General features: G+C 50.0%; 1 protein-coding gene across 1 annotated transcript in view; it reads right to left on the bottom strand.

Annotated features, from left to right (window-relative positions):
* Window positions 1-853: 853 nt before the first annotated feature.
* Window positions 854-19,565, bottom strand: part of ZFR2 (zinc finger RNA binding protein 2) — an 811,721-nt gene continuing 793,009 nt past the window's right edge. Inside the window, exon 19 of the mRNA XM_086947097.1 lies at window positions 854-2,419. Within this exon, the coding sequence (XP_086803223.1) occupies window positions 2,243-2,419 (177 nt within the window). The 3' untranslated portion in view covers window positions 854-2,242. The remainder of the gene's footprint in view (window positions 2,420-19,565) is intronic.

The following is a 19,565-nucleotide window of genomic DNA, read 5'->3' as shown; positions in this document are numbered from 1 at the left end:
ACTAAAGAGAAGATCAAAAGATCAAAAAAGTTTTCAGTCAAAAAGTGACTGGGGGTAGAGCTTCTTCCGGATCTGCGCTAGCTGGCGCGGAAAAAAGAAGAACTGACGTCAGCGCGCATGGGCGCCGTCTAAGTACTCCGACGACGTCATCCCGGCGCTCACGACGCCGACGACGGACGCGGAGCCGCAGACGACGCCTACCGGCGCGCAGGGGTATTGCTACGCAAAAGTTTCCGGATCCAGTCTGACGCCTGGGGATATTCTAAGGTAAGGAATCTATCACTAACGTGTCTCTTTCAGATTGTGTCTGTACTCCATCCGCACAAGGATCTGTTTTCCTCCGGGTCAGTTTGATCCTCATGCACTTTTGACCTGTCCTTGTGATGATCACTTGTCTCAAACCCTAGCACACTTGGTTTTATTCTGTAAATGTAATGATTTTTGGCACAAGAGGTATTTATTACCACTCTTAAAAGCGAGGGTTTTTGTCTAATTTCGACCTGCCTTTTTACATTTACAGCTATTACCTGACCAAGCAGGGATATTGACGGTCACTGATTATCTAAAAGGAGCCTTATATTGGAATAAAATAATGTGTGCCTAGAGTATAATGATGTGCATGATAGGTTGGCTTGCTGTTTTTAAAGTGTACCTATTTTGCTTATAGATTGTGCAATTTGAATAAAATAAGGTGGACTGTGTATATTAAGGTTTTTAAGTGGTTATTCTGATTATGATGCATAATCGAATAAAGATTAATAACTGAATTAAATTACAACACAACAATAACAAAACAAACACAACAAAGCTGCAAGAACCTATAGATATAACACAGACCAGCAGAATATTTTTTCTTTCTTTTATCATCTTTTATTTGTTAAGGTTTTTTTTTCCTTGTTTGTCAGGAAGCACTACAAAGACATTCAAACTTTTAAAGCCACGTCACAGGCTGTTTTTTAAACACACAAAAAACATCAACAAACAAAATTCAATAACTGCAGAAACTGATTATTAGCTGTAACCCTGTAAAGTCAACAAAAACAAATGACATTGGCCCAAACTGACAGACCATCGGAAAAACAAAAGTATGAACAATTCTGAGTATTCTGGCAGGCTCTGGAAAATAGAGTCTACCAAACAGGGCTAGCTACGTTTTACACAAAACAACTCTCTTCTTACTTAACCAATTGTCCAAAGCATGAACCTGAAACAAGGCACCCACTCTATTGTAGCCACTGAAATGTGCCAGCCACTCACCACCCCTCCCCATTCCTTTTGTACTGTGAGCAGGAATCTTGAATTTAAATCATGAAAAATTCAAGCCTGTCAGCTCTGCAAATCCAACCCACACCTGCACAGAAGGCACTCATTGGAATACAGGAAGTCTTGACAGGTAGCAGGTTAAAGGTCAGCAGTAGACACGGTTCTGGGAGGTGGCACACCCCATCTGGTTTCTGAGACAACAAGGTGCGCTATGAAAACAACATGGCGTGATGCTTGGCAGGAAACGTGAGGTCTGGGTGACTACACAGGGGTGAGGCATGGGACATTGCAGATCTTTGGCAAACCTGCCTAATACAACTTGCTTTCAGGCAAAGAAGAAGAGAATCCATAATTGCCATTATTTTGAGCATTTGCGCTGAGATATGAGGCTATTCAATTTATTTTCTGGATAGAGCAGATTAACTTGGAGGTTGTAGAGTTTGGATAGGATTCCCTTTGAAGAAACATTTTCTGGCCCTCCATATAAATCTAAGCTGGCTTTAAAACAAGTGATCGTGTTGTTACCCTATTATTTCTTTCTGACTCACAGCCTTAGTTCCACAGACAATTCCAGCACAGATAGCCACATTGTGTAGCCTTCCAGCATTTGTTCTGAAGCATGGTTGGACTACCGCACAGTGCTATGGAAAATTGTGTTAGAAAAGGGCCAAATACTAGTGCATAATTCATTCCAGACAAACTAATTTATTGTATAGACACTGCGTTCAAGAGGGAAGCACTTTTAAAACGCAATGGCCTCATTCCCTTACAGCAAAACGTTTTGTTTTAGGTTTTAATTGAATGGTTTGAGCACATTTTAAAACAAACCTACAGTACGTTATTCAAGGAAAAACACTAAAATTGCAAATTTCTCAGACTAAACAGCAACTCATATATATATATATATAATATGTATATATATATATTTATATATATATAAAAAATTAAGGTCTGGTCTCTTAGCAAATGCTCCCAATGGTTACATTTGTTCCGCATTGTCCTTTTTGTCTTTTTTTCCATCGCTCAAGCCGTCTACTTCGGTAGTGTCTCGCCGTCGTTTCCGGTTGTAAAAGTTTGGCTTGTATTTTGAGGGTGGGAATGGGTCGATACCCAGCACTTTATAGATTTGCCTGAAAGCCACCATCCTTAAGGCATGCTAAGAGGGAGATAACGATAGGAACAGTTAAACACAACAAGAGCTATAGAGTTCACATGTCTTAATTTTTTTTTAATGTAGCTTGTTATGCGAGATGTTTAGAGGAAGATAAAGCAAAAAATGCCTTTTGCAGCTAAAGCAACTAAGACCCCTGTAGTCATTTAAAAGAAGGACTGGTCACAGCCTTGGGCCATCTAGTAGGTACTGGATTGCAAGTCCCACCTCCTTTATTGTCAATGTGTGGATTCGGAAAGGTCACTTCTCCTTCTACACACCAACCTGCATCGAACTCAATTGATTTACTGAAATTCAAGTATTACAACCAATCACAACACAGACATGAAGCCTGCAGTCCTTAAAGCACAAGTTACTACTTGTGTAACGATATTTCTGTAAGAGACATTAGTTAGTGATAGATTCCTTACCTTAGAATATCCCCAGGCGTCAGACTGGATCCGGAAAGTTTTACTTAGCAGTAACCCTGCGCGTTAGTAGGTGGCGTCCTGCGGCTCCGTGTCCGTCGCTGGCCTCGTATGTGCTGAGATGACGTCACAGAGACTACTTAGGCGCCACCCATGCGCGCTGGCATCAATTCTGTACACGACTTTCCGTGCCAGGAACGCAGAGCCATGCAAGACACTGACCACTGGTGCATAAAACTAGGGCCCTAAAAGGGATGACCTTAACCCTAGAAATCAGTTAGCAGAACGGGGAGGATGGGTGGGGCGGTAAGGAATCTATCACTAACTAATGTCTCTTACAGATATATCGTTACACAAGTAGTAACTTGTGCCTCTGAAAGAGACACGTTAGTGATAGATTTTTTACCTTAGAATAAATACCCCAGCAATACCAACCCCGGTGGTGGGTCTGCGAACAAGATTACACCAGAAAGTCACGGAGAGCAGAGCGGCCAAAGAAGCCGTCTCTCCGGACTTAGGCAATAATACTTGGTAAAGGTATGCAGCGAGGACCACGTAGCTGCCTGACAGATATCCTGCAAAGAGAATCTCTGTCCCAGAGCAGTAGTGGCTGCTGTCGCCCGAGTAGAATGGGCACGCAGCCCCACAGGAGGCTCCTTTTTAGCCAAGGAGTAACAGGTTTTAATACACAGAACGACCCACCGAGAAATGGTTCGTTTGTGCAGGGCCCGACCTTTTTTGGCGCCCACGTGGCCAACAAAGAGCTGGTCAACATCCCGGAACTGTTGTGTGCGCTGCAGATAGAATGCGAGTGCATAAATTGGGTCCAGACGATGGACCCTCTCTTCCTCTTTCGAAGGATGCGGAGGCGGAAAGGAGGTGGGAAAAGTGATGGTCTGCCCGATGTGAAAGGGAGTAACAACCTTTGGCAAGAAAGAAGGACGGGTCCGTAAAACCACCCTGTCCGGATGAACAGAAAGGAAAGGAGGTTTAGAACAAAGAGCCTGGAGCTCACTCACTCTTCTGGCAGAGGTGACAGCTACCAGGAAAACCGTCTTGAGAGTGAGAAGATGTAAAGGACAGTTATGGAGGAGCTCAAAGGGAGCGCACATCAGATATGTCAAGACAAGATTCAAGTCCCATTGAGGCATTATGAACGGCACAGGAGGAAACGTGTGCGTAATGACTTTCAGAAAACGGTTAACAACCGGAGGCCTAAAAAGAGAAAGTTGGTCAGGGAGCCTTAGAAAGGCGGAGATGGCAGAAAGATAGCCTTTGACAGTGCCCAGAGCAGAGCCCTGCTGGACCAGGGAAAGGAGGAACAGAAGGACCTCGGAAACAGGGGTAGAAAGGGGATCCATAGCTTTAGCTGCGCACCATGCCACAAACTTGTTCCACCTGCAGGAGTATACCGTTTTTGCGGAGGGATGCCTGGCTCCCAAAATGACATCACAGACTTCGGGAGGAAGACCGAAAGCTGTCAACTGTCGCCGCTCAATCTCCACGCATGGAGGGGGAGGCTGGACAGGTTCGGGTGGAGGACCGTCCCCTGCTGTGGCGACAGAAGAGCCTCCCGAAGAGGCAGTCGGATCGGGGGATCGATCGCTATGCTGAGTAGCTCGGGATACCAGTATCTTGTTGCCCAATCCGGAGCCACAAGAATAACTTGGGCCCGTTCGTGCCAAATCTTCTTCAGCACTCTGGGCAGAAGTGGTATAGGCGGAAAGGCATACAACAGACCGCAGCTCCACTCACGACGAAAAGCGGTGCCGAGCGAGTGCCGCCTTGGAAATTCCAACGCACAGAACTGATGACATTGCGCGTTCTCTCCGGTGGCGAACAGATTTAACCAAGGCTCTACCCACTGCAGAAAGAGACCTTGCGCCACGTCCGAGTTCAGGCACCATTCATGATCCAACATGCACAGGCCGCTGAGTATGTCCGCCCTGGTGTTCAGAGAACCTGCCAGGTGTTGAACCACCAAGGTAATGCCTTGATGTTCCAGCCATGTCCAGAGGCGCAGAGCCTCCTGACATAGGGTCCACGACCCCACCCTGCCCTGTTTGTTGCAATACCACATGGCGTTGTTGTTGTCTGTGAACACCTGCACAACACATCCCCGACAGAGGGAAGGACAAGCCGGGTCACCCGAAGCCCCAAAAGGTTGATATGGAGCAGGGACTATGGCGGAGACCAGAGGCCTCTGATCTCCGCCTCTCCCAAGTGGCCTCCCCATCCCAGGAGGGACGCAACCGTCACCACCGTGTGCTCCGGTTAGGGAAGGGAGAGGGATCTGCCATTGACCCAATCGCGATTCGTGAGCCACCACTGCAAGTGTTGTGCAATGCGCTCCGAAATCTGGACGTGATCGGACAGATTGCCCTGATGCTGAGCCCAAAGGAACTTCAGGTCCCACTGCAGAGCCCGCATAGGCCATCTGGCATGTTGCACTAGCAGGATGTAGGAAGCCATCAGGCCCAGGAGCCAGAGGGACATCCTGACTGAAACCCGGGATAGAGGCTGAAAGATCGGAATCATAGCCTGAATATCCAGGACTCGCTGCTCGGGTAATAAACCCGAAACTGCGCCGAATCCAAAACCGCTCCGATGAAGGGGAGCTTCTGAGAGGGATTCAAGTGCAACTTCGGCACATTGATGGAAAACCCCAGCAAATGCAGGAGGTCGGCCGTAGTCCGAAGGTGGGTGACGACTGCCTGGAGTGAGCTCGCCTTTAACAACCAGTCGTCGAGATAGGGGAAGACGGACACCCCTGACCTGCGCAGGTGAGCTGCGACCACCGCCATCACTTTCGTGAACACCTGAGGGGCGCTGGTAAGGCAGAAGGGAAGCACGTCAAACTGAAAATGCTCCTGGCCTACCGTGAACCGCAGGTAACGCCAGCAGGATGGGGGATGTGAAAATATGCATCCTGCAAATCCAACGCCACCATCCAGTCTCCAGGGTCGAGGGCAGCCAAGACCTGAGCCAGAGTCAACATCTTGAACTTCTTTCGGAGGAAGCGATTGACGTTCCTGAGGTCCAAGGTGGGGCGCAAGCCCCCTTTGTCCTTCTTGGGGACCAGAAAGTAGTGGGAATAACAACCACGTCCTACTTCCGGCCCAGGAATGCGCTCAATGGCCCCCTTGGCCAAGAGCGCCGTGACTTCCTGTTGGAGAAGCGAAAAGTGATCCCCCGGCATTTGGAGGAACTGAGGTGGCATGGTTGGGGGTGCAGACTCGAAGGGGAGGGAGTAGCCCCTCTGGATGAGCTGCAACACCCACTTGTCGGAAGTGACAGAACGCCAATGGGGAAGGTGATGGCGAATCCTGCCACCCACTGGCGTGGGATGTGACCGGAAGCTCAGACTAGGAAGGGTTCGAGGTAGACATGGCGGAGAAGGACTGAACCTCATGCCGGCCCCCGGAGCCACTGCGGCGTCTACCGCACCCAAGGGTCCGCTGAGTCTGGTTCTGCGTGGGCTTTTGGCTGAACGAACGGCCAGGGGCGCCTCTGCTATGGCCACGAAAGGAATGAAACGTGGACGGGCGCGTTGTGGAAAGGCCCAAGAACTTGGCTGTAGCTCGAGAGTCCTTAAAAGGCTCCAGTGCCATGTCGGCCTTATCACCAAACAGGCGAGTGCCGTCAAAAGGCATGTCCATGAGTGAGCTCTGAACGTCTAGGGAGAACCCAGTGGACCGCAGCCAGGCGTGGTGCGAAGCGCCACGGTCGTGGAAATTTCTCTACCAAGGGAGTCCTGCGTGTCCTAGCCACAACGAATGGCGAATCTAGCCGCATCCTTACCCTCAGCCACAGCCTGAGACAGCACAGCCTGGACCTTATCCGGGCACCGAGGCGACACCTCAGCCACGGAATCCCACACCGCGTGGTAATAGCGGCCCGAAGGCAAGTGGTGTTCACTGACCGCAGTCCTAAGCGGGCCGAAGAGAAGAACTGATTGCCAAACTGCTCCAATCTCTTAGAGTCCTTATCTGACGGAGCCGTGGGAAAGGCACTCTGGGACGTAGAAACCTGAATGACCATTTCGGGCGTAGGATGAGTGGTCAGGAAGGCAGGGTCAGATGACGCCTGGCTACATTCTTATCCACAAGGGCCCCCGTGGCGAGCCGTGACCAAGTGCCCAACAAGACTTCGGTGAGGGCATCATTAAAGGGCAAGCAGCGGCTCCGAAGAAGTGGACGCCGGCTGGAGCACCTCAGTGAGGAGATTTGTCTTTAGGGCCATCGTGAGGAGATGGAGGTTAAGGACCTCAGCAGCCCGACGTAGCACCACCGTATACGAGGCGCCTTCCTCCATAGTGGGCGGGGAGAGGCAAGCCCCCGATCAGAGGAGATGTGGAGGCCATCGGCCTCCTCCAAGTCATCCACCCAGTCCTACTCGGAATCACACTGAGGCGCAAGCGGGTCCTCATACCATTCCCAGTCGTCCTCCTCCGCCAGTCCCGAAGGCACAGGCCTCGGCGGCGGGGCAAGGACATGTGAAGGAATAGCGCCAGGAACAGCACCGGCCGGGGCCAAGCCGATGCCGGTTCCCAATTCGGATCCCAGGCGGGGACAAAGCACTCCGGGAACCGGGGCAGAGGTGGAACCAGCGGGATCCACTTGAGCGCTGAGGGCGGCGCCAGGGCCGGAGCTGGCAGCATGGGACCTCTTGGCTCCGAGGCCAGAAGTCATGAGGGCCCGCCTCCGAAATATTACGACGGCAGGTCCAGCAAGACTTAAAACCAGGCATCCCTACTGGGCACCAGAGAAACCAACACGAGACAAAAGTCTTAAAAAGATAGTTAAAAAATGACTAGGGAACGTGCTCTAAACGGATCTGCGCCTACTGGCACGGAAAAAGAAAGAACTGACGCCAGTGCGCATGGGTGGTGCCTAAGTAGTCTACGTGACGTCATCTCGGCGCATACAACGCCAGCGACGGACGCAGAGCCTCAGCACGCCACCTACTGACGCGCAGGGGTACTGCTAAGCAAAACTTTCCTGACGTCTGGGGACAGTCTAAGGTAAGGAATCTATCACTAACGTGTCTCTTTCAGATCAAGTTATACACTTTGGAGAGAGGGGTAGGCTGTTGAAATACAGTTAAATGTCACTATCTTGCATGAACAAAACTAAAGCAGCAGGCATTAACATGCACATTTGAAAGGATGCTACACTGAGATGATACAAGAATTTACGGAAATTCCAGTAGCGAATGTCAACCTCATGCTGAACGGCCCAAATAGCCATGAAAAGTACAGAAAGGTACCATCTTTTGGAAAGTCTATGAAATAAAAGTTACTTACCTTAGGTGACAAGATTTTCTGGAGGATACATAATCACCCTGCAGATTACTCACCTTAATTATATTCAATAGGAGTTCTGGAACAAATGACTTACCTTCGGTAACGCGCTTTCTGGTGGGTATTCTATCGAACGTTAGTTTCATCTTTTTCCATACAGAAAGGGGAGGAGGTAGGGCAGGGAGGAATCTATAGTTACATAAAGTATCCACCAAAAAGGGCATTTCCGAAGGTAAGTACGTTTGCTGTTCTGGTGGATATTTTAAACCACAGATTTCTCACGTTTGGAATGGATACCACAACAGTGCTTTTCAAAGGTGGAGAGTCTGAGAAGGGCTCTTAGATTAGGAAGTCTTGCAGGACCGAGTGGGCAAAATAGCCCTTCCATCAGACCTGACTGTCAAGGCAGTATTTTTCCCTGAATGTGGCCACTGACACCCACGTAGCAGCCTGGTCAATATCCAGGACTGGTAATCTGAACTGGTACTCGATTGCCAATGCAATCGTAGCGGCCTTGACCCCAGTGAAATAAGCCCACAGGTTTCTTAGCCACAAGTTTCTTAGCCAGCGTGTAGCAGCTTTTAATGCAGAGGACTATCCAACTGCACAGAGTTCTCTTTTGCACCGCTTGTATTTCTTCGTCCAAATGAATCCTATAAAGAGCTAGTCATCCTTACTTTAGTCTTTCATACAGTCAAAGTAGAAACTCAAAGCTTTCTTAGGATCAAGCCGATGGAGCCTCGCCTCCTCTTTCAAGGAGTGTGGCACAGCGGAAAATGTCTGTAGGGTAATTGTCTAACCAACATGGAAGGGAGATGCCACTTTTGGCACGAAGGCTGCCTAAGGCTGCAGCAGCAATTTGTCTGAGAATAAAGTGCTAAACGGAGGTTGGACAGAGAGCGACCGTAGAACAGTCCAGCAGCAGCAAGTAAAAGTGATGTTGATAAAGACTGGCGTGATCGACAGAAACTGTAGTGAGCAACTGTGCACATGCTTGAATGGTGTGCACATAAGGAACATCATTAGAACCCACATTGGCATAGAAAACAGTTTAGGAGGGAACATTTACGAAAAGCATTAAATCTGGGATTTAAATAAAGTTTGATCAGGCAAACATATAAAGGTTGTAAGAGCCAGGTAGGAACCCTTAACTGTTCCCACTGCAGAGCTATGCTGGTCATGAGCATAACTTTTCCCAATACCCAACATAGAATAAACTTCTTGGACGGGCGACTGACTGCAAGAATTATACATTTTATTTCAGATGGCAAGTCAAAGAATTTACTGTCACTTTTCAATCTCTATGCAGGGAGAAGTAGAGTGCAAAGAATCTGGTGAAGGACCCTCTCCTGTTGCCTACACCGGAGGTCCTTCCACAAGGGTAGGTGAACTGGTGGGTACATTTTCAGGCTCAGGAACTCTGTCTACCACACTATCCTAGCCCAGTCCAGGACTACGGAGATGACTTGGGCCCGGTCTTTCCTAACTTTCCACAGAACCCGAGGAACTGGCAGGAACAAGTACAGTAGACATGTGTCCCATTACAGATGGAATGCGTCTCCCAATGTTGTTTTTGGAGGAAACTCCAGTGTGCACTCTCAACAGTGGCAATCCGATCTAGCCAGGGAATTCTCACCCATCGAAGATGCCCTGTTTCATCTTGGGATAAGGATGCCACTTGTGGTTCGCCAACTCAGCTCCTATGCTCTGGCGTTCAGGGTCCCTGCATTGTGGTTGGCCAACAAAATTATTTTCTGCTGTTCGAGCAGCCTCCAGAAATGTGGAGCTTCCCGGCAGACGCCAGGACACATCCCACCATGTTTGGTGCAATAGTACCCCATGGAGGTTGTGTTTTCCATTAGGACCTGTACCAGCTTTTCCTCGATGTTTGATAGGAATTCAGGGTTGGGCAGCTCTGTAAACTCATTTATATGACATAATGGATTTCCAGCCAGGGAGTAAATTCTGTAAACTCCCCTCCAATGGTGAACGAATATGCTACTTACCAGTATGCATCTGTTCTTGGCATGTAGGGCTGCTGACATTCATATCTGTGCATAGATCTCCGCCTAGTGTTGGGTCCGGATGATTGCACATTGTTGTCCTGGAAGAGTCTTCGAAGTATCACAAGATAGGTGGCTCCTCCCCTGGACTACAGTGCGCATGGGCATTGACTCCATCCCCAGATTGTTTTTAGCCATTGTGGCCAAGATGGAGTGAAACTCAGTGAATGATGACCATGCTATGAGTATATGTGAATACTGCAGCTGCTACAGGCGCCGGGGAGGAGGGTGGGCGATATGAATGTCAGCAGCCCTACATGCCAAGAACAGATGCATACTGGTAAGTAGCATATTCGGTTCGAGGCATGTGGGCTGCTGAATTCATATCTGTGCATAGAATACATAGCAGTCCCTCCATTAGCGGCGGCCGCCCGTGCCAGCTGCAGCAGTTTGGAAAAGTGTTTTGAGAACAGCCTGCCCTACAGCTGCCTGCTGTTTGGAGTGCACATCAACACAGTAATGCTTAGTAAATGTGTGTGTGGTAGACCATGTGGCTGCTCTACATATGTCTTCCAAAGGAATGTTTCCAAGGAATGCCATAGAGGCCCCCAACTTTCTGGATGGAGTGGGCTCTTGGCGGAATGGTAAGAGTGCGTTTTGCTTTTATATAGCAGATCTGGGTACATTTAACGATCCACCTAGCAATACCAGCCTTGGAAATAGGGTTACCTTTGTGGTGTGGAGCAAAAGCGACAAAGAGTTGCTTAGTTTTCCTAAAATCCTTGGTCCTATCGATGTAATACATTAGGGCCCTTTTTACGTCAAGGGTATGGAGCATCCGCTCCGCCAGTGACTCTGGATTTTGAAAGAAAACAGGTAATTCGATTGTTTGGTTGATATGAAATTGAGACACAACCTTGGGAAGAAATTTAGGGTTAGTGCGAAGCACTACCCTGTTTGAATGAATTTGAATAAATGGCTCTTGGATAGTTAGGGCTTGTAATTCACTAACCCTCCGCAGCGATGTAATTGCTATGAGGAAAGCCACTTTCCACGTCAAGAACTGAATCTCGCAGGAATGCAGTGGTTCAAAGGGAGGACCAATCAGCCTGGTAAGGACCACATTGAGGTTCCACTCAGGAGCTGGTGGAGTCCGTGGAGGAATGACTCGTTTGAGCCCTTCCAGAAAAGCCTTAATGGCAGGCACCCTGAAGAGGGAGAGGGGCTGCCTATTCTGGAGATAAGCGGCCATTGCAGACAGATGAATGCGAATGGAAGCATAGGCCAGATTACACTTGTACAGATGGAAAAGGTAACAGATGATGTTCTGAATAGAAGCATCTAGCGGGTTAATGTTGTGGTCTGCACAATAAATGACAAACCGCTTCCATTTTGCCGCATAGCATGCTCTAGTGATGGGCTTTCTCGCCTCCCGAATGATGTCCATACAGTCGGAAGGTAAGTGCAGGTAGCCAAACTCTAGGACTTCAGGAGCTAGATCGCCAGGTTGAGCTGTTGCGGATCTGGGTGCTGAATGCCGCCATGGCTCTGCGTCAGAAGGCTGGGTGTGAGATGCAGCCTCTGATGCGGCACCACGGACAGTTCTAGAAACGTGGTGTACCATGGTTGGCGAGCCCACGTTGGAGCAACCAGGATGAGAGTCATCGAGTGCTGCCTGAGCTTGCGTGCCACCAGTGGTATCAGAGGTGCTGGGGGAAAAGCGTACGCAAATTTGCCTGACCAGTTCATCCATATCGCATTGCCCTGCGACTGTGGGTGTGGGAACATGGCGGCGAAGCTTTGGCATTTTGCGTTCTCCTTTGTGGCGAACAGGTCTATCTCTGGATGACCCCACCTTTGGAAGTACGGCTGGAGTACTGATGGATGTATCTCCCACTCGTGCATCTGGTGGCTGTGCCTGCTGAGCAGGGCCGCCATCTGATTGTCCTTGCCCGGGAGATGCTCTGCCATGAGGAAGATGTTCCTCTGAATGGCCCACTTCCACATGCTCTGAGCCAGATGAGACCGCTGCGGAGAGTGTGTTCCTCCCTGCTTTTGAATGTAGTACATTGCCGTCATGTTGTCCGTCCGGATCAACACGACCTTGTTGCACAGATGTACCTGGAATGCTTTCAATGCCATGAAGATTGCCATCAGTTCCAGAACATTGATGTGCATCTTTCCTTGTTGTTGCGTCCATAGTCCCTGCACAGTGTATTGGAGTACATGCGCTCCCATCCCTGGAGAGAAGCGTCCGTCGTCAGGATAATCTGTGGCACAGGCTCCTGGAACGGTCGGCCCTTGCAAAGGTTTCGTGGATTCCTCCAATGCAGAGAGTTGTATGCCTGACCGCTCACCAACACTAGGTCTTTCAACTGGTTGTGAGCCTGAGTCCACTGACGTGCCAAGCACTCCTGAAGCGGACGCATATGTAGTCTCGCGTGCGGGACAATGGAGATGCAGGAGGCCATCATGCCTATCAACTGCATGAACACTCGCGCTGGAAGCGAGTGTTGAGGTCTGAATTTTTGGATCAGCGCTTGAATGCTGCTGACTCTCACTGAATTCGGCTGTGCTGTGGCCCCCAGAGTGTCTATGGTCGCACCCAGATACTGCCATATGTGGGCGGGCTGGAGGTGGGATTTTGGGTAATTCAGTGAGAATCCCAGATCGTGCGGGAGGTGAGTGGTGTGGGACACGTGGTCTGCACACTGCTGGGCTTACTTCGCTTGGATGAGCCAGTCGTCCAGATAGGGGTAGACGTGGATGTTTAGATGTCTTAGATGTGCTGCCACCGTCGCCAGACACTTTGTAAACACCCTGGGTGCCGCGGTGACCCCAAAAGGCAAAACCCTGAACTGGTAGTGCTGGTTTTGGATGGTGAACCTGAGGTATTTTCTGTGTGAAGGATGTAGTGGAATGTGAAAGTACGCATCCTTTAGGTCTAAAGTTGCGAGAAAGTCCCCCTGTTGGAGCAGCGGGAGCACTTGCTGCAGTGTTAGCATGCGGAAATGCTCTGACAGGATGTAGAAGTTGAGGGGCCTGAGATCCAGGATGGGCCTGCAGGACCCGTCCTTCTTTGGAATGAGGAAGTACAGGGAGTAGACTCCTGTGCCTCTTTCCTGCATGGGCACAAGCTCTATTGTCCCTTTTTGCAGCATGACGTTGACCTCCTGCTGCAATAAGTGCAAGTGCTCGCCTGACATAGGACGGTGCCTTGGGGGTATGTTGGGGGGAGTGGATGTTAACTCCAGACAATAACCAAATTGGATAAGCTTTCTGACCCACCGCTCCGTGGTGATGGACTTCCACACGGGCAGGAACTGCTGGAGTCTCCCCCCGACCGGTGTTGTGTGGTCGGGGGGCAGTGACAATGCGTCACTGTTTGTTGGCAGTAGAGGACCTGGAGCTGTTGTTGCCACGTCCCCTGCCTTTGGCGCTGTTGCCGCGGTATCCACCCCGACTCTTGTTGGCATAAGTGGTCTGGGTGTTGCCCTTGTAGAACTGCACGGACTGCGAAAGCTGACCCCTTGAGGTGCCTCTGGTATTGGAGCGACGAAAGGACCCACCCTGAAACTGCTGGGACTGCAAGGCACCCATGGATTTTGCAGTGTCAGTGTCCTTTTTCATTTTTTCTAGGGTGGTATCAACCTCCGGGCCAAACAGGTGATCTGGGTTGACTGTTTGGTTCAAGATGGTGGTCTGGATGTCTGGCTTGAAACCAGATATTCTCAGCCAGGCATGTCTCCAAAGCATAACAATGGTGTTAATGGCGCGTGCAGCGGTGTCAGCCGCGTCCAGAGCGCACTTTATGGAAGCGTTGGAGATCAGCTTCCCCTCCTGGATTAGCATCTCAGCCCCTTCCTTATATTGATCAGGCAGGTGTTGCAAAAGGGTCTCTAGGGTATCGTATTGCGCCCTGTCATAACGCGCCAGGAGCGCTTGTGTGTTGGAGATGCGCCATATGTTAGCTGCCTGTGCTGCTACCCTCTTCCCTGAAGCCTCAAAGACCTTGGATTCTTTGTCTGGGGGAGGAGCATCACCCGTAGTCTGAGAATTGGCCCTCTTCCGGGCATTCGAGACGACCAGGGAGTCCAGAGGAAACTGTCCTTTAATATAAGTTGGATCAGTAGGCGCCGCCTTGTACTTTTTGTCAATCCTCGGGTTGATGACCCTCGCCCTGGTGGGTTCTTTGAAGACCTCAGCAGCGTGCTTCAAAACGCCTTTCAGCATCGGCAGAGTTTTCACAGTCTTTTCAGACACAGAAAAGGTGTCAAAGAGGAAATCTACGTCCACAGGGTCCGCATGCAACTGGACATTGTGATTGGCTGCTGCCCGCTCAATGAGGGCATTGAAAGCAGCAGAGTCTTCAGTAGGAGAAGTTTTAGCAGAGAAGAGCTGAGGGTCTTGTCCCGAATGTGGATCCCCAGGCTCACCACCGGCAGACCAGGGCTCTGTTACATCCTCTGGGTCTGTGTAGACTGGATAGCTATATTCATCCTCGTCATCGCCCTCACCAGCGTCCACGTCGGAGTAAGTGGGCGAGACCTCGTGAGCTTGTGGTGAAATGGGTTCCACCAAGGCTGGGGTACCAGCAGAGTCCATTTTCCTCTTTAGGGTGATTTTGTAAGACTCCAATTGGGGTTCTGGGGTGATTTTCCTCTTCAGAAGGGAAAGCCTGCCCGTTTCGGCGTCGATGAAATGTTCTTGACGCTCCTCCTCTGAAAGTTGTCGAGGCCGCGGGCCATGGACCACCAACGATGCCTTCGGCGTCGAAGATACCTTCTCGGGCACGCCGGCCCCCGGTTTAGCAGCGAAAGCCTTTGGCGCCGTCTTAGGCGGCAAGGTAAAGAGGATCGGCATGGACGCCTTTGCCGGTTTCTCCAGAGGCTTGGCAGGCGGAGGGTCCTTCGGCTCGACCACCGCGGTGCCGTCCCTTATGCGCGGCAGGGACTCCGTGACCTTCTTCGTTAACGCGGCAGATGGACGTGCCGGTTCGACGGAGTCCTTTGAGGACGGTTTCGGAGTGGAGTCCTTCAAGGCCACTTTCGGAGTCGACCCACTCGGCGCAGCCCCCTTTGCCCTGTCGTGTGGAAGCGGGGTAGAGAGGACCTTCGGGTCATCGGCCCGCTTCTTCGGGTCTGCAAGAGACTTTTTGGGGTCATCGACAGCCTTCTTGTGGTCGACCCGACCCTTGCCGGCGTCGATTGGCTTCGGCGCCGATGCGACTGGGTCCAACCCCTTCACCTTAGTCTTCGACGCAGTAGCCTTCGGCTCGGCCATCTTGACTTGGCCCTTCGGCTCGACGGCCATCTTAGGTTTCTTCGGCGCCGAGGCCTCCGAAGTCTTCGATCCGACCAATGCGATGCGCACTTTCGGTTTCGATATCTGCCCCTGCGCAGTATCTGGCGTTGAGACCGTAGATTTCACTTTCGGTTTCAGTTTCACCGGGAGTGACTCTGTACCAATGTTCGTGGCCGGGCCTGCAGGCGGGGCCGAGGAACTCACATCAAGGTCTTGGGTAAGGCCCGAAGGCGATCCCTCGACCTGGGCCTTATCGATTGGCACGGCCCCAGTGTCAGTCTGAGGAAGCTCCTCGTCCGAGCTATCCTCCATGGCTCCTAGGGCCCCGTCGTCGTCTCCTACCTCCTCGACGACTTCTTCGCTTTCGAAAGCTTCGGCCTCAGCGCCGTAGTCTTATTCTCGATTCAGAAAAGGGGGTGGTGATGAACAGAGTGTCTGAATTAAGCAGACCACTCTTACCCAGTCCAAAGATCAGGGCTTGATCCATCACCGTTATTTATCTCACTGCACCATCCCAGTCTTATTCTCGACATCCGACGCGGGGTTAGATTCTGAGATGTCCTGGATATCTTCATCCTCGACCTCCCCAGCATCGAAAATGTCCGTAGGCGCCGGTGCAGATTGCTGGGCCTCCAGGCGCGCAGCTCGACGGAGCTTGAGTGTCTTCTTGGACCGGAATCTCGAACAGGCCATACACTTGGCCTCATCGTGGTCCGGCGACAGGCACTTGTTGCACACCGGGTGGACGTCGATGTGTGGGTGCTTCGAGTTACACACCGGACATCTTTTGAATGGACTTCGGTCCATGATGGATGGTCAATGAGTCTGGAGCGTCGACAAGGCCCTCCGCGCCGAAAGCACGCGGAAGTACAGAGCTCGGCTCGGAGCCGAGGAAAAGTTGTTAAGCCGAACGCAAGACAATACCGACGTAAGACTAAAGACCTTTTGGTCTCAATAAAAGTTTAATGTTTCTTCTTTATCGATTCCGACAAGAGGGAACCAAAGACATCCGAACCCAATGGCGGAAAAAAACAATCTGGGGATGGAGTCGATGCCCATGCGCACTGTAGTCCAGGGGAGGAGTCACCTATCTCGTGATACTTCGAAGACTCTTCCAGGACAACAATGTGCAATCATCCGGACCCAACACTTGGCGGCGATCTATGCACAGATATGAATTCAGCAGCCCACATGCCTCGAACTCATGGGCTTAAGAGTGCACATCAAAGCAGCCTGGGACAGTTATAGAGGGGGAAAAAGAGTTGAAGGATGCGGTCTCTGCTGGAGTGAACAGCTGTTGTTGCCACTATACTCTCTGCCCGAAAGGGCTAAGTTTGGTGCTGCACTTTCTCGGAAGGTTGACACTTATGGTAACCTAGACCTCTGTAATAGCTCATGAACTTTGTATACTGGTAGTTTTATTATCTGTCTGGGGACAAACTTGAAGGATTGGGCTGCGGCACATCTGTTTGAATCGCTCAAGTGACGAGCCAGCCTTCTTGCCGCACTGTCTAGATCCATCAACAGGCATGTCCATAAGGGACACTTGGAAATCCCCTGAAAACTTGGTAGCTCACATCCAGGCTTGCCTTCTGATCACTAAACTGATACCTTTAGCACATCCTATGCAGCCGGTGGTGTCTAGAAAAGTTCATATCACGTTTTGGACAGAATGGAAGTCTGGAACGGTGTTGGTACTTGTTGAGGAACTACACCAGAGGGTGCAGTTGGAGGAGGGCCCCCTGGTCCAAATCCAAACAGAGACCCCTGTGGCTCAGTGAGGCCTGAAAGTGTGGCCGAGGGAATCTGCAACATCTGCCAAATTTGCATCATGCCCTCCTCAAAGGCCCCTTTTTGGTGGTCGACAAAGGCAATGAAATTTGAGGTGTGCCTGGAGCCAGAAGACAGACACTTTGAGTGACGCCCTTGCAACTTCTCAACAGACTGAGTGGAAAGATGAGGAAGTAGACTGCTGGGCTTTCTTGCTCTTAAGGCACTTTTTGACTGCGACTTGACTGAAGACTTCAAGCAGGAACAGGACTTCGGGGGCAGGTTGATGTAACTGCAGAGCCTTTTTATGCCAATGCTTGTTTTATGTTACATCTTATATTTTTTAAGAAGTAACTGGAATGTGGAAATACACATCTTTCAGGTCTATTACACACTCCCAACCCAGTGTTGGAACAATCAGAAAAGTCAAGATGCTCAAGCATTCTTTTCTCACCCATCTATTTTATGTCTTCAGGTGCAAGATTGGCATCTACTCTTTTCGGGTTCTTCTAGGCACTAATGAGTACCTTTAGTACATGGCTTTTTTGTGTGAGGACTGGGTATTCAAGCCTGCTTGTACTAAAGAACAAGTTACTTATCTTTGGTAACGTCTTATCTGGTAGAGACTCTATCTGGCTTCAGATTCCTTACCTTAGAATGATCCTAAGGTATCAAACTGGATCCAGAGATTTTTCTTGAGCAGTACTCCTGCAGCAGCATTGTCCGCACCGGAAGTGGTGTTTGCCGAGGCACCACCCCAGTGTGCTCACATCAATTAATTTTGGCAACTTTCCATGTCAGAAGTACAGTGCCACGAAGCACAATGACCACTGGTGTGGACTACTAGGGCCCTGAAAGTGGAAATCTCCAACTCTCAAAATGTGTTCGCAGAGCGAAGAGGATGTATGGGTCATTAAAGTATCTGTACCCAGGTAGTCTCTACCAGATAAGGCATTACCGTAGGTAACTTGCTCATCTGACAGAGATTAACAGCCGAAGCTTCTTTACCTTAGAATATATACCAAAGCAATACCTCCCGAGAGATGGGTCTGCGGACCAATTTGATGGGAGGAAGCCCTTCAGTGCCGAACAGGCAAAATGTCCATCTCTATGGATCAGACTGTCCAGGCAGTAGTGCTTGGTAACCATGTACACGGAAGCCCACTTTGCCCAGGCAGATATTAAGGACCAAAACTCTGCATGCTAACACAGTGGTTGCAGCTTTAGCTCTGGTAGAATGAGCACACAAACCCTCAGGGAGTTGCTTCTTATCCAATGTGTAGCAGATCTGTACCTATATTACTTTCCCCCACCCCCCATTGCAATTTCATTCCAGCCTTAGCTACAGAGGCTTGACTCACCGATGTCCATCCCGCCAGACACTGCTGTTACATTTAACTTTTGACCTCTAGGTGAGTGGGGTCTCTAGACCGGAACTGCTGTTCCTTATTGTTTTTAACGCTGCTGCTCTTCTTGTTTTTAAAGTCACAAGAAACGTCTCCACTCCAACACATGCGAGCATGTCACTCACTATTACTCCATTTGGAGATGTCTCACTTTCACCGCATGCTAGTAGTCACCAACACTAGCATGTCACCCAATGCAGCAGGTCATATAAGATGTGGATCAATGTACTGTACCTACTTGAGAGATGTAACCCGTTCCCTTCTCCTTTTGTTTCCCAAAACCAGGCATGGAATAATGTATATGCAGGTACTCCATTTCCTAAACATACACGTAAGCACTGATACTTAGAGAGATCAGCCATACTGTAGAGAATGAGTACTTTTTATAGGTCCTGATGAATCGCGGGTAAATAAGCCCTTTGCGAGAAACATGTCGACCACAACCCTCACCTATTAGCATAGTCTTGAGTGCGGAAAACATTACTTTCCAAACCTTCTAGGCTAGTTGTTGTTTTTAGTTAGCACACGGGACCACCCGAATAAAGTTTCTTCTGGTACCCCTGCACTATTTTAACTTCACATACTGTCTACAATCCGTCTGGCCCCTCACCCACACTTCACCCAAGGGCAGTTGGATTAAAAGATCGCCGCCAAAGAGCCCCTCTTTGAGGTGTTGCCCGTTGGGTATTGCACCGCCCACCCAACGAGGAGCATTGCCCATGATGAAGCATGACACCTGCAAGGGTGTGTGAGGCCAATATATCCAACAAAATGGATACCAACATGTGGGTTACCTATTAACCTCCTACACATATCCACTCCCCGTTGACCTGTACTTTGAACCCAGGAACATCCCAGTCCCCTCCTTGGTACCACGGAAAAGCAATGCCCACCAATGTCGGAAGGTTCAGAAGTGCTGACGGTGACCGTGTTACTGCA

This window comes from Lissotriton vulgaris, chromosome 12 (genome assembly GCF_964263255.1).
Source record: "Lissotriton vulgaris chromosome 12, aLisVul1.2, whole genome shotgun sequence".
Taxonomy (NCBI): domain Eukaryota; kingdom Metazoa; phylum Chordata; class Amphibia; order Caudata; family Salamandridae; genus Lissotriton; species Lissotriton vulgaris.
This window is presented reverse-complemented; position numbering and strand designations above follow the sequence as displayed.